The 13,079-nt window shown below is 47.1% G+C and overlaps 1 protein-coding gene across 1 annotated transcript in view; it reads right to left on the bottom strand.

The window, feature by feature from the left end:
• MYO16 (myosin XVI) overlaps positions 1-13,079 on the bottom strand; it is a 432,663-nt gene that overhangs the window by 119,402 nt on the left and 300,182 nt on the right. Inside the window, exon 26 of the mRNA XM_044250091.1 lies at positions 12,719-12,924. Coding sequence (XP_044106026.1) covers positions 12,719-12,924 — 206 coding nt within the window. The remainder of the gene's footprint in view (positions 1-12,718; positions 12,925-13,079) is intronic.

Here is a 13,079-nt window from a genome sequence, read left to right as displayed (position 1 = left end):
GTGTATGAATAAGCTCCCTTCCACTATTTAGTCCTGGGTGTCTCAACATGGAGGTGATCAGGGACCGGGCACTGAGTCAACACAACATGCAATGTCGAATTAGTCTCATCGGGAAGGACGACTACGATGGACTGAGTGTTTGTTGTCCCATCCCCCCTCCCCGAATTCATATTTTGAAGCCCCGACCCAGTATTTGGAGACCGGATCTGTCGATAGGGTCTTCTTGTAGGAGAAAATTTAGGTTACGGGAGGTCCTGAGGATGCAGTCCTGATTCAGTAGGATTTTGTGTGCATTCTTGCTCTGTCTCTCTGTCGCTTCTCGGTCTCTGATCCTCACTCTCTCGTTCCCTTGGTGTCCACGCTTCCTGGAAAGGCAGTGGGGCTCATGGCAGGAAAGCAGCTGTCTACAGTCTAAGGGGAGAGCTCTCACCAGACACCAGCCCTGCTGGCTTCCTGATCTTGGACTTCCAGTCTCCAGGACTGGGAGAAAATAACTATCTGTTGTTGAAGCCATGAGTCTGTAGTGTTTTGTGACCAACACAGCGACTGATGGCTCGCTCGGGTCATGCTAGGGTCCCCAGCTCAGCCAGGATACCTGGAAGTTCTCTAGCTCATTGGAGCCGAGGGAGAAGCCAGGAAGAGTGATTCAGAAATAGAAATTTAACTTATGTGCATGGAATTCTGGACATTTAACTCAACAAGGCAAGATAATCAGATTTGGGACTTTAATTCCTTTGGAACTAAACATTTCTGGACTTTCATTTACAAGACATATTAATCTTTGAACTTTCATTTCTCACGGGGATCTTAATAGTGGAAGAAGATGTATAGTCAAATTTGGGGAATATCTAGGCTACTGGGATTTTATTATCTGAGTTGCTCTTTTGTTTTATTTGAATATTTCCATTTATTCGGGATTGCAGAATCTCTGACAGTCTCAGCTGGACACTGTCTAGACAGGGTTTGTAACTGGAAATAAAACGCACTTAGCCATGAATACAGAGTGCCCTTGAAACCCATTAAAGTAATGCACTGTTGGGCCACTTCAGAGTCTTTGGGTACAAAATCTATGTTGCTTGTCAGTGGCCCCAGAAGGTATGCAAAGATGAAGTGGGGTGTTCATGAAGGATGGCATGTCCCCCCAGGGGACTGGCCTCACCCCAAGGTTGTTGACAGGTTTCCTGGAGGAGTCCAACACCCTAGAACACAAAACACCGCAGAGATTCACCAAGGACCTTCCTCTTCTTTTCAGCTGGTTCCTTAGAGATGCAGCAGACGACGCTCTCCTCTAATCTTGCCCACTTCGTAAGGGAGGGTGTGGCAGTGGACTAATATGACTGGCAGTTTTGGTGAGAAAAATACAGAGCCTTCTCAGCTACTAATAATAGACAACTGCTCCTGGTTCACCGTGGTCTTCCTCAGTTTCTCCAGGCTCCAAGCCTTCCCCAAACAGCCCCCCTCGTGGGGAAGTATGGCTGAGTCCGCGCTGTCTGTAACTGAGAGTCAGTCTGGCCAGTCTTAGGGTTGGTTCTGTTAGCAGGAACTGTTGGCTCTTATGCCAAGTGCTATCTTTAAATGTGACATTTTGATCATTTTGTCTTCCCACTTTGGTCAAGAATTGAATAAGTATAAAGATACGATTGATTAGGTCTCTTCAAAGATCCCAATGACAACCTGAGGTTCTTTGTAGACTCCTGAATCACTGAGATCATTCAGATAGAATCAATGAAAACTACCCACTAAGGGTCACATTAAAAACCACTGTTGTCCTATAAACAGAATTAAATAATTTGTAAGTATGAAACAAGTAACTTATGGGTAAGTATTTAAAGCTGGTTTGGCCCTAAAAGCAACACCATTTTGTGATTATGTTTTGCCAAACATAACTTATAATTAAAAACATGGTGATAGATCAGTGGAGGGGGCATGGGGAAGCGCATATAAATCAAGTAATGAATAATAAGATTCGGAATTCTGGGACTGAATTTTTAATGTTCTTATAAAACTGTTTTAGAAATACAATAGAATTAATTGTTAAAATAATGAATTCCTGTAGCTTCCTGTCTATTTTCCTAGAACAGCACAATCATCCTGATTTCATTCGTTTCATATTGGATGCTTCCTGGAGTGGAATTACTTAGTAAATTATTGTAGACTGGTCAGTGTGGCGTATGTTTCCAAGGAACTGTTAGAAAGTTCTCAAGCAGAGAAAGTCAATTATCAGATAGTTTCACTTATTTGCAGAACATAAGGAATAGCACGAGGACATTAGGAGAAGGAAGGGAAAAACAAAGGGGGGGAAACCAGAGAGGGAGACGAACCATGAGAGGCTGTGGACTCCGAGAAACAAACCGAGGGTTTTGGAGGGGAGGGGGGTGGGGGCGGGGAGAGCCTGGTGGTGGGTATTGTGGAGGCACATATTGCATGGAGCACTGGCTGTGGTGCATAAGCCATGAATTTTGGAACCCGACATCAAAAACTAGTGATGTACTACTATATGGTGACTAACATAATAAAAAAATAGTAAAAAAAGAAAATTGTAAAACATTTTTTGTGTTCACTTTTTTCTTATTTTACATGAAATCGTGCAGTTCTCCATCTGCAAGGATCACTTTTCTCACTCACTTGGCGCTCACGTCCAGAAGTCACGATTCATCAGCCCATTCTCCATCAGCCAGCTGCCCCGTTGCCGCTGCATGCCCATGCAAGGTCACTGGTGAGGAAGGGACGCTGGTGGCCGTGAACCCCGTGAAGCTAACTGGGTTGTTTTTCAGCAAGCAGAGCAAAAGAAATGCAGAATGAAGGGCCCAGGTCTGCATCCGGAGACATCTCCAGGGATTTCTTTTCCCCATGGAGGTCAGGGTGCTGCTGGGGGGTTCCTGCTCTTCCAGCGGGAAGAGGGCATGAGGAACGTGAGCACGTGGGAACAGGGCCAACGTCCACGCCACACCAGCACCGCGGATGGGTTAGACACCCTCAGGGGTGCGAGGTGTGAGCCGGTGTGAGCCGGTGTGAGCCGGTGTGAGCCGGTACCCAAGTCCCTGAGGACCGGAGTTTGCTCCGAGGGCAAACAAATGCTGCAGAAACGGCAGCCCGGGGGGGAGTGAGGGTGAAATGAGTGACCCTTGGGGACAGGGCAGCACAGTGCCCGGCCTCCGCCATGCGGATGAATGCGCTTGAGGCGTGTCTCAGTCAAAGCTGGTGACTCGTAAGGACATAACTAACTCGTATCTGGGTAATAAGAGTAGTTGTGTGGAAAGTTATTCTGAGGACCAGAGTAACGAGCCTGCACCGGCGATCTGGGGTGTAACCCACAGCGGGCCTCCGCGCACACGGGGAGGACCGCCCACCCGAGTGACATCCGAGTCAGCAGGACGCTCCACGAGGACATGAGGGACGAGCATGGGAGGCAGAAACAGACAAGGGATACGGACCCCGGAACAGACCCCCCGAGCCAAGTCACGGAAGCGCAGAAGCAAACATCAGTCACCTTTCCCTCTCTGCCCCCTTTCTATAGACACGGTTCCCCAGCTCCACTGGAAAGGGGGGATGGGCCTAGATACGGGGTCAGCTGCCCGGGGCCCAAACCACCGGCACTCTCTTCCTGTGGGTCCTTCCCCCACATGCTGTTGGCAGCTGCGCGGGGCCCCACGCGGAGCTGGGTACAGGCAGGAGTGACCTCGTGGCCTGCAGCTGACAACCCTGACCATGTGGCCTCTTCTAGAAAAAGTTCACACATGCCCTGAGTAGATTGTGGGGGAAATGATGATTCACGACCCACTGAGCCCCCAAACAGGTTCCCAATAAAGATAGAATGATGCTTCAACTGAAATGGCTTCTAGAACCCATGCTGACCCTTCTCTTCCCACTTTCCCATTTCACTGAAGAGTCACCAGCCCTCCCCTCCCGGACTTCATGAAGCCCTGAGACAAGTTGGAGCAGGAAGAACACGGTCAGCCTTGGCACGGCCACCCCGAAGGAAACAGATCTTTTTGCCAATTAAAGCTTTTAGGACATTTAACGGCTCCTGAACTTATTAATTCACGTTTCTATTGAAGGTGCATGGGCAGCACCTGGCAGCCTGTCCATGTCACAAGGAGACCTTCTAGAAGATTCCAGCTCAGACCTACGACTCTGGCAATGCTGGTTCACTGGACAGCTGCCTTCCCCGCGGGCTGAGTCCAAGAAACCGAAGTGTGGCTTCCTTCATCTGTCTCCCGGCACCCAATTTCCCATCAGGGCTGTGAGCTTCCACAGCCTGACCTTTCAGCAACAACTGTGTCATTGAAACAAGCTCAACATTCAGACTATTTCTAGGAGGGATCTCATCCAGTGACAGTCTCAGAGGACAGGTCCTTCTCCCTCACCACGCCAAGCATAATACCATTACCCGGGGCGCTTCTCAAGGGCACGTCTTTCTGTCTTTTCCAAATAAGGTCGCAGCCCCAAAGGGTGAAGCCTGGTGTGATGTCCTGCTCTCCCCTGGCAACCATAAGTCAGTCCATAGATGAACGGCAGGAATGAGCCCCAGGCTTGTCCCCCCGCATCCAGAGGTAGATTCCAAAAGATTTCCCTGTCCTTTCTGGAAGAAGATAAAGCGTGAGAGGCTCGTGCTCTGAGCAAAGCAGAGACTTACAGGAGTGAGAGCCACCATGGGCCGGCTTCCCACTGGGAAGAGGCGTTCTTTACGATGTCACAATCCCAGAACTCAAAGAAAGTTCTGGAAAATGATGGTACCACACCTTACAAGGTAAAATGCAGGGTACCATTCCTTGAAGGACTTCTCAAAATAATTTCCCTAGGGGTGCCTGGGTGGCTCAGTCAGTCCTGGCTCAGGTCAGGGTCTCAGGGTCCTGGGGTTGAGCCCCGCATCGGGCTCCCTGCTCAACAGGGGGTCTGCTTCTCCCTCTCCCTTTGCTGCTTCCCCTGCTCATGCTCTCTCTGCGTCAAATAAATAAAACCTTAAAAAATTTTTCCTTAGCATTGCCTCATATTATACTTCCCTCAATTCTAGAATTGGAAAAAACAAAAACAAAACCATGATGGTGCAATATTATTCAACACATTGAAGTCACATATACTTATTGGGAAGAGATGAAATAATAGGAATTCTTACACATCGGGACAGCTGTGGAAGATCTTTCTTATTGTTCCCAATTATTTGCATGTTCTCCCTTCAAGGGGATATGGTAGCTGGTTCTGACATTGGCCACAATCCATTGCTTCTTCCAGGGGGTAGACCTGGGTTGGTCTGCAACTGTTTGACCAAGAAAACACAAGGGCAGCGATGATGGCCCAGTTCCAGGCCCAGCTTCTAGGACTGCAAGTTTCCCCTCTTGTCCCAAGAGCTGGGAGCTGCCAGGTAAGTGTTCCAGACTGTGCTGCTGGAGGAACAAGGCACATGAGCGAAGAGGCCATCGTACACATCCAGCCCAGCTAACAGGAGTGTCTTTTGCTATCTGGCTGTAACTTTTGGAAGACCCCAACAAGAAGTGCTCACCTGAGCCCAGTGAACCCACAGAACCAGGAGAAATAACACACTGTTTCACATCATGAAGTTTTGTGATGTTTGCTACATAGTGACAGATGAACGGAGCCAGAAGTCCTATAGTTTCTCCAAGGAGTAAAACATTTTCCCACCCTATTCGTGTTGGCCTTGGCCAACAGATTGCCTTTAGGCAATGGAATATAAGCAAGTGACAAGTGCCACAGCTCGGCAGATGTTGTAACAGGCATTCTGGCCATTTCTCCTCTCCCGCTGACATAGAAAGGGCAAGTCCCACCTCGCAGCGCTTCCTGGGACAATCAGGGAAAAGACTCTCGTATCAGAGCTGGGCTGAGCTTTGCTGTACTACTTCCAAATCACAGAAATCCGTACAAGAGAGAAGTTTTGCTATTACCGGCCATGGACGTGGGATTTTATCTTCCGCAGGATCACTGCTGAGAGTTGTCCTTTACAAAGTCATCTGAAAAATTTCATGAGCCAGACCGACATTAGGGAAAGTCATTGACACGGAAGAGCGTATGAGAGCCGTTCTGCTCAGTGTCACGGAGCGGGCTCGAGAAGCAAGAGGCGGGCAGGCGTTCTGCTAGAGTCCAGGCATGCAGTAGGACCTGTCCCTCATGCAAGCAGCCTATGGTCTCCTGTGGGGCAGCAAATATGTTCTGGAAGGGGCAAGAGACTCAACGTTTCAGCCTTTTGCTTGCCAGGAGACAACACCATTATAAAGTCTGTCACTAACTATTTAAAATATAACAATTTAAAGATGCCTGAGACATTTTTCGCTCTCAGGCTGTATGAAAGTAGGTGACAGTCCAGATCTCGCCCAAGGGCTGTGGTCTGCTCACTCTGGTCCAGTCGTTGAGGTTGGCCATAAAGGGCTATTTCCAGGGAGTGTACAACAACTGTCTTGCTCAAGCATTTTCTGAAGCATCAAGGAGAGACACCAAGCAATTTAGGAATCTATGAAAGATTTTCCAAAGGAGGGAATGCCCGAGTGAATCTTGAATATCAAGTAAATACTGTGAGTAAATGGACACAAAGGCAAGAAGGATGAGAGAGTTTTTGGAACCACAGGATATGTGCACCTAAACTCTGTTTGCTTCCACTAACGCAAGAGCATTTCATAGCAAAAACAAGCACCAACAATTTCCCAACATAATTCGTCAAGCTTGGCGACCACGGACGCCACGGAAACACATCCTACAAGAGCAGGTATCCTTGCCAGCCTCCTCTGCCATCACAAAATACCACCGACTAGGCAACTTAACAACAGGAATTTATTTTTTCAGTTCTGGAGTCTGGGAAGTCCAAGGTCAAGGTGCCAGCAAATTTAGTTTCCATGGAGGTCTCCTCCTGCCTCCTGCCTTACCGTCTCGCTGTGTCCTCACATAGCACACACAGAGAGAGCACGCACCTGCTCTCTGATGACTCCTGTCACAGGACACTAATGCTGTCGGATCAGGGCTCCAGCCCCTGGGCTCACTCCACGCGGATTCCCTCCCACAAGCCCCATCTCCACGTGCACTTACAGTGGGGGTGAGAGCTTCAGCCTATGAATTTTGCGCGATGTACGATTTAGCTCAGAGCAACAGGACACCGGTTGTGGATCATGATGCTCCTTTCCTTTTTCTTGTATGTCCAAACTTGCAGAGTCTTTTGTTGTGGAAGGCAGGACCTTACATCTTTATCATCCCCCTGGGAAGCTACTGATGCTATTAGGCAAACGCTCAGCAGGCATACCTCTACATTTAATCAAAACTGGATCCGCTAGACTAATGCGATTCTCCAGCCTCAGTTAGGAAGTCTCAGAATGATCGACAGTTATTAAAGCCGAAATACCACAAAGCAAATTTGCAATATCATCACATCCACCTACAGATTCCACAGGAATGTCATTATCCCCATTTAGTGTCGTGTTGGATTTCAGGAAAAATAAACGCCATTCAGATAAGTAGGTGCTTGCTTCACCACGGGACATCTTTTGCTTCTCAGTCTGATACATTTGTGGCGATCATATTCCTTTCCGTGTACTAAACAAAGTAATTGGTTTTCAAAGGGTTTTATTCTCTAACAAGACAAGGTGATAGGAAGAGAAAATAAGTATTTTACATAGGAACAATACATCTGTTATCAGTTATCAATTTAATAGGAAGTTTTAAAACTTCCTATTAAATTGTACCTTTAATCTTTGTTTATATAATGATGCTTGATTGCCTGGGGCAATGTCAAAGTTCTGATGAGCTTTCTAAATAAATATTAAATTATAGTGGAACCACTACGCTATACACCTGAAACTTAGGTAACACTGCATGTCAACTACACTCAGATACAAAAATTATGTTATTTCCTGACATGAGAGTATGTGAATTATATTTTATTCCAGTTCTGTAGAAATGGATCATCTCTGTACGGACCAGTGTGTTTTGTGACAATAGCCCACACTGGCATCCTTCATTTAAGGAAGATGGTGGCAAGATGCCTGCGTGGCTCAGTCGGTTAAGCCTCCAACTCTTGATTTTAGCTCAGGTCTTAATCTCAGGGTGGGGAGTTCAAGCCCCACATTGGGCTCCATGCTGGGCATGGAGCCTACTTAAAAAAAAACATGGTGGCAAATTTCCACTGATGTAAATGAATAATTCCATCTCTATTGATATGCCACTGAAAATACGGATAAGTAGAAATCATATCTTCTTTTAAATAAGGGGCTGGTGAAAGCAATGCAAAGATTTACCAAAAAATATTATTTCTCATCCCTGCTACTCTTAAACAAACCGTGGCTATAGTCTCTATTATATAGAAATATTTCTTTAAGTTGAATAAAGAATAATCTGCAAGGCCAGGTTCATTCTGAAAGCACTGGTTAAACACAATGCACAGTAATTGTTATTGTGTAAGACGTGGTCCCTGCCTAGAGGTCATGGTAGACAAGAGATGCGTATATGTGAAATGCTATACTTAGTTTTAAAAGACATTATCTCATACACTCTTTCCCTAGAGGTCCCGGTTGAGTATATACATCAAAGTAGACTTAGGGGAGAAAAAAAAAAGGAAAAGAAACAACAAGGCAGAAAGCATTTCCTAATCATTGTGATATGTAATATAGATACACGCATGGGGACACACAGTCACGTTCACCGTCTTCTGCTGGGGGAATAGGGCAATTCACATAACTTGTTTCCAGTTAGCAGCTTCCTCATGCTAGTGGCTCAAGTGGAACTTCTGGTCAACCAAGTATTAAATCTTCTTTTCTTTTCTTTTTTTTTTAAAGATTTTATTTATTTATTTGAGCGATAGAGATCACAAGTGGGCAGAGAGGCAGGCGGAGAGAGAGGAAGAAGCAGGCTCTCTGCCGAGCAGAGAGTGCCATGCGGGGCTCGATCCCAGGACCCTGAGATCATGACCTGAGCCGAAGGCAGAGGCTTAACCCACTGAGCCACCCAGGTGCCCCCAAATCTCTTTTCTTAAATAAATGGTTTGTCAAATAGGTTTTCCATACTAGTTGTACAGTTAGTTTGAACCATAAATGCTACATTTTATTCTTGTAATATTGATAATATTTTATATCCATATTATTTTAAAACTTCACCTTCTTTTATACAGGATTACTAAATACTTTTTTCTTTTCTTTCTTTCTTTAGTTCTTTTTTTTTTTTTTGCTTACTTCCCTATTATTTTGTAATTGTCTAAGAACAAACTTTGTCATTATTTTCACCAGTGCCTGTGCTGCAATAAAACTTTATTTATAAAAATAGGGGTGGGGGCTAGATTTGGCCAATGAGAGTAGTTTCTCTGATCTAGAAAAATATTTTTTTCATGGACATAAGGGAGAAAATAATCACATATATATGTTCTTTTATTTTTATTTTTGAGGGGGGCAGAGGGAGAGAATCTCCTTTTGGGGGAGGGCAGGGAGGGAGACACAGGGACGGACCCTTCACAGGCTCCATGCCTAGTGCAGAGCCTGACGTGATGCTGGATCCCACAACCCTGAGATCATGACCTGAGCTGAAATCAGGAGTCAGACGTCCTACTGACTGAGGCAGCTGGGGGCCCCTATATTCTTTTAAACAAAAAATTTTAAGTAAACATGACATGCAACAATCTTAGAAATCTTTAAATCCAAGAAAATCTACTCACATAAAGTAACATGAAAACGGTTTCCAAGGTGTCGGGAGCCACGCTGGCAGAATAAGAACAAAATGGCGCATGCACTTTTGAGGAACTAGATGTGATTGGCTGACAGCTTATGTAAGAGGTGCATGAACACTGCGGGACCCTTAGGTGGTGGAAGGGAATGATCATGCGCATGCTGCATGTAAGGGCTGCTCATTGGCTGTTACAAACCGTATATATATGTGTGAACTTCCGTGTAGGGGAGGAGCGTGGCCGCGGGAGCGGTGGACCAGCACGGGTTCCCGGCGCTGTGGCGCGGTGCGCGCGGCGGAGACCCCCGGGGCCCCGGACGGGGCTGCTTCAAGCGGGGCGTCCCAGGGACAGGGCTGCCCCCAGATCGCGGCGCAGGAGAGCGCAATAAAGAAGCTTGCCACCCTGTGTGCCCCCGGTTCGTTCTTGATGGTGAGAGCGACACGTGGTGCCGAAACCCGGGAGCACTTACATGGCGGGAGGACACACGGGAGCTAGGCAACGATAAGGTAAGAGTGCACCCATTTCTGTCTTGTGACAGGGAAGTTCCTTAGGGACGAGAAGAGTAAAGGTTTCCGGAATGGGAAACGAGATGGCTAGGTATAGAATGGAGGGGCCGTTAAGGGACCTTCTTAAGGCAAATGGCACACCCTTGAAAGCGAAAACGGCCCACTCATTTTTAAGAGAGGTGGGGGAGGTCGCTCCCTGGTTCCTAGAGGAGGAGGCGCCCGTCAGCGCAGAGGCTCAGGCAGAGAAGCTGGCCCAGGAGCTGGCGTGGTGCGTGGACCAGCTGGAGTTGGGCCTCAAGATGCAGAGACCGAGCCCGAGAGGAGCAGGCCACTGGGGTAATCCGGACCCTGCGCAGCGAAAGAACCCCCCGTTCTCCGTTTCTAACAGTGCACTGAGGTAAGTGACGAATTTATTTAGAAGAAAATTCTGGCCAGAGAAGTTTTAGGAAAGTGCACCGATTATAGTGACGATTGCAACGTAAGCTCACTGGTGTTAGTGACGATCTTGAGAAGGTTCACTGTTTTAGTGACGATAGCAGTCTAGTCTTTTCTTTGCTTCTTGACTAACGTTACAGCCAATTGTAGCACAGCAAAATCACGGTCTTTTCCACCCACCCCCGCCTGTGTTAAAATGCTTCCATGCTGGAACACCTCGAGGGGCGACTCTGCAATACTCACCAGAATCCCTACGTATATCCCCATGCCAGTACAAGTGGACTCGAACAATTTGCCGGTGTTGCTTCGCCACAAACGAGACTTTGGGATCACCGCAGCCATAATTGCAGCCATTGCAGCGTCTACGGCCACCGCAGCAATGGCGCTAACAACATCAGTACAAACTGCTGCAACTCTCAACAACGTCACAGGACTGGTGGCCGAGGCTTTCGCAACACAAGACCAAATCAATGGACATTTACATGCAGGGATTCTCATTGTAAATCAGAGAGTAGATCTAGTACAAGAACACGTTGATATCCTGGGGTCATTATTGGCTGTTGGATGCATAAGCAACATGCCAGGACTCTGTGTTACCCCAGTAACTTATAGTAATTTAACTATTGCGGCAAATCTCTCCAAACAGCTGGGACATATGCTCAATGGTACCTGGAATCTCAAGTTCCAGAATTTAACCCGACAGTTGAGAGCCCAAATTGTCACCCTAAATGCCACTAAGGTGCCCATTGCCTCAGTCCAAGATTGGCTTAACATGCTGCAGAAATCAGTCTCGTTCCTCAAACAATGGGCCGGCCTGGGAGCTTTGGCCATCCTGCTAGTGATAGCCAATGTATTTATGATACGCTGGTTTTGTAGCCTCGGTCGTCGACAGCGTCGACAGCAACAACTCATGGCCCAGGCCATGATGGCTCTCGAGGCTGGTACCTCCCCCCAAGTATGGCTAGGCATGCTAGACCGGTAGTCAAAGACGGGTAAGACTGATCCCACACCATAGCAACCTAAGACAGGGGCCCCTCGACCAGGAGGAGTACCCAATGACGGGTAAGCATGGGTAGTGAGGATCGGCAACCTAAGACAGGCACGGTCTCAGCCATCACATATAAATAAAATAAAAAAGGGGGAGCTGTCGGGAGCCACGCTGGCAGAATAAGAACAAAATGGCGCATGCGCTTTTGAGGAACTAGATGTGATTGGCTGACAGCTTATGTAAGAGGTGAATGAACACTGCGGGACCCTTAGGTGGTGGAAGGGAATGACCATGCGCGCGCTGCATGTAAGGGCTGCTCATTGGCTGTTACAAACTGTATATATATGTGTGAACTTCCGTGTAGGGGAGGAGCGCGGCCGCGGAGCGGTGGACCAGCACGGGTTCCCGGCGCTGCGGCGCGGTGCGCGCGGCGGAGACCCCTGGGGCCCCGGACGGGGCTGCTTTGAGCGGGGCGTCCCAGGGACAGGGCTGCCCCCAGATCGCGGCGCAGGAGAGCGCAATAAAGAAGCTTGCCACCCTGTGTGCCCCCGGGTCGTTCTTGATGGTGAGAGCGACACAAGGTATCAAAGTTCTGTAACTTTTTACAAAAAGCTTGCTCAGTGCGTTTCATTGTTTCCCAGAGTATTTTGTTTACTGGGCTTAGAAGAATGTACTTGAATCTTGAACAAGACAGGTTTGAACTGTACGGGCCCACTTATACAGAGATTGTTGTATATAAATATAGTACAGCACCGTAGATGTATTTTCTCTCTCTTAGGATTTTCAGAATAACATCTTCTTTTCTCTGGCTTATTTTATTGTAAGAATATGGTATATAATACGTATAACACACAAAATGTATGTTAATCCACTGTTTGTGTGATCAGTAGGGCTTCTGGTCAATGGTAGGGCTTCTGGTCAACAGTTAGTAGTTAAGCTGTGTAGGGATCGGAAGTTACACACTGATTTCCCACTGTGCGTGTGGGGGCAGGCGCCCCAACCTCCCCCCAGTTCAAAGAGTCAACGGTATACATAATAAAACCAAGGCCTGAAACAAAGAACAAAACAGGAGACCCTTGCTAGCACATCAGCAGGATGTCACACCGAGCACATACATAATGTTTCAAGAACAGAATTTACCTTGACAGGAAATCCGAGAAGGAAAGGCGAACAGGGTAACCATATCGGATGGTCTTCACCATGTCCAGGACCCCAATATACTGTAGCTGAGCAGACACATAAAAATTATCAAAAGTATCTGGCAGCCTTGAGTTATTGGGCTTGATGCAATGAATAAAGTGTGGAGTCCGCTTCTGAAGTTTTCCGATAATATCTGTTAGAGATTTCTAAGGAGAGAAGCAAAACACAGCTTATTCTCCAAAGACGACACTGATGGCAAATATAAAGAGCTTTTCAATAAAAATGTTTATCTTTGATCCATAACTCTTTTATTATGAAGTCTCTATGGCGTGAGTCTGTGTGTGTGTGTGTGTGTGTGCAC

The sequence above is a fragment of the Neovison vison genome, chromosome 5, assembly GCF_020171115.1.
Source record: "Neovison vison isolate M4711 chromosome 5, ASM_NN_V1, whole genome shotgun sequence".
In the NCBI taxonomy this organism is placed as follows: Eukaryota; Metazoa; Chordata; class Mammalia; order Carnivora; family Mustelidae; genus Neogale; species Neogale vison.
This window is presented reverse-complemented; position numbering and strand designations above follow the sequence as displayed.